We start from the raw sequence: 697 nt of genomic DNA, 5'->3' as shown, positions 1-697 counted from the left end.
GACCATATAGGACTGAGTCTGGACCCTCTCCATGAGCAGCCCCAGTATGCTGCTGCTGCTGCTGCTGCTGTTGCTGCTGCTGCTGCTGCTGCTGCTGCTGTTGTGGCTATTACACTCGCTATTGTTGTTGTTGCTGCTGCTGCTGCTGCTTCTCTGTGGTCACCGTGCTGCTGTGCTATTAGGTTTCTGCTGCTGCTGCTGCTGCAACCTCTCCTGCTGCTGCAACGGCTGCTGCTGCACCTGCTGCTGCTGCTGCTGCTGCTGCTGCTGCTGCTGCAGGTTAATTGCTGCAACTTGCTCTGATGGTTCTGCTGCAGTTGTACAAGACTTAGAGAGAGTGACGCTGCGCTGGCAAGCCCCAACAACCTCATACACTGCATGCGTTCTGCTGCTGCTGCTGCTGCTGCTGCTGCTGCAGTTTGCATGCGTTTTGCTGCTGCTGTTGCTGCAGTTTGCATGCGTTTTGCTGCTGCTGCAGTTATTGTACGTGTTTCTGCTGCTGTCTGCATGCATGCGTGCTGCTGCTGCGATTTGCATATACGTTGCTACGGCTGCTGTATGCATGTATATTACTTCTCCTGCTGCTGCTGCTGCTGCTGCTGCTGCTGCTGCTGCTGCTGCAGGAAGGCTCACGACGCCGAGGCCTGGGCTGTGGCTGTGAGCCCGAGCTCAGGCGGCAACATCATCGCCACCGGTC

At 56.8% G+C, this 697-nt stretch overlaps 1 protein-coding gene across 1 annotated transcript in view; it reads left to right on the top strand.

Annotated features, from left to right (window-relative positions):
- The window catches only part of EMH_0016740 (WD domain, G-beta repeat-containing protein, putative), a gene marked incomplete at both ends in the record, with an annotated part of 7,298 nt that overhangs the window by 1,354 nt on the left and 5,247 nt on the right, over positions 1-697 (top strand). Inside the window, one exon of the mRNA XM_013500716.1 lies at positions 624-697. Coding sequence (XP_013356170.1) covers positions 624-697 — 74 coding nt within the window. The remainder of the gene's footprint in view (positions 1-623) is intronic.

The sequence above is a fragment of the Eimeria mitis genome, genomic scaffold (genome assembly GCF_000499745.2).
Source record: "Eimeria mitis Houghton genomic scaffold, Emh_scaff577, whole genome shotgun sequence".
Lineage (NCBI taxonomy): Eukaryota > Apicomplexa > Conoidasida > Eucoccidiorida > Eimeriidae > Eimeria > Eimeria mitis.
Note: the sequence above shows the minus strand (reverse complement) of the source record. Positions and strands in the feature narration are given on the sequence as shown.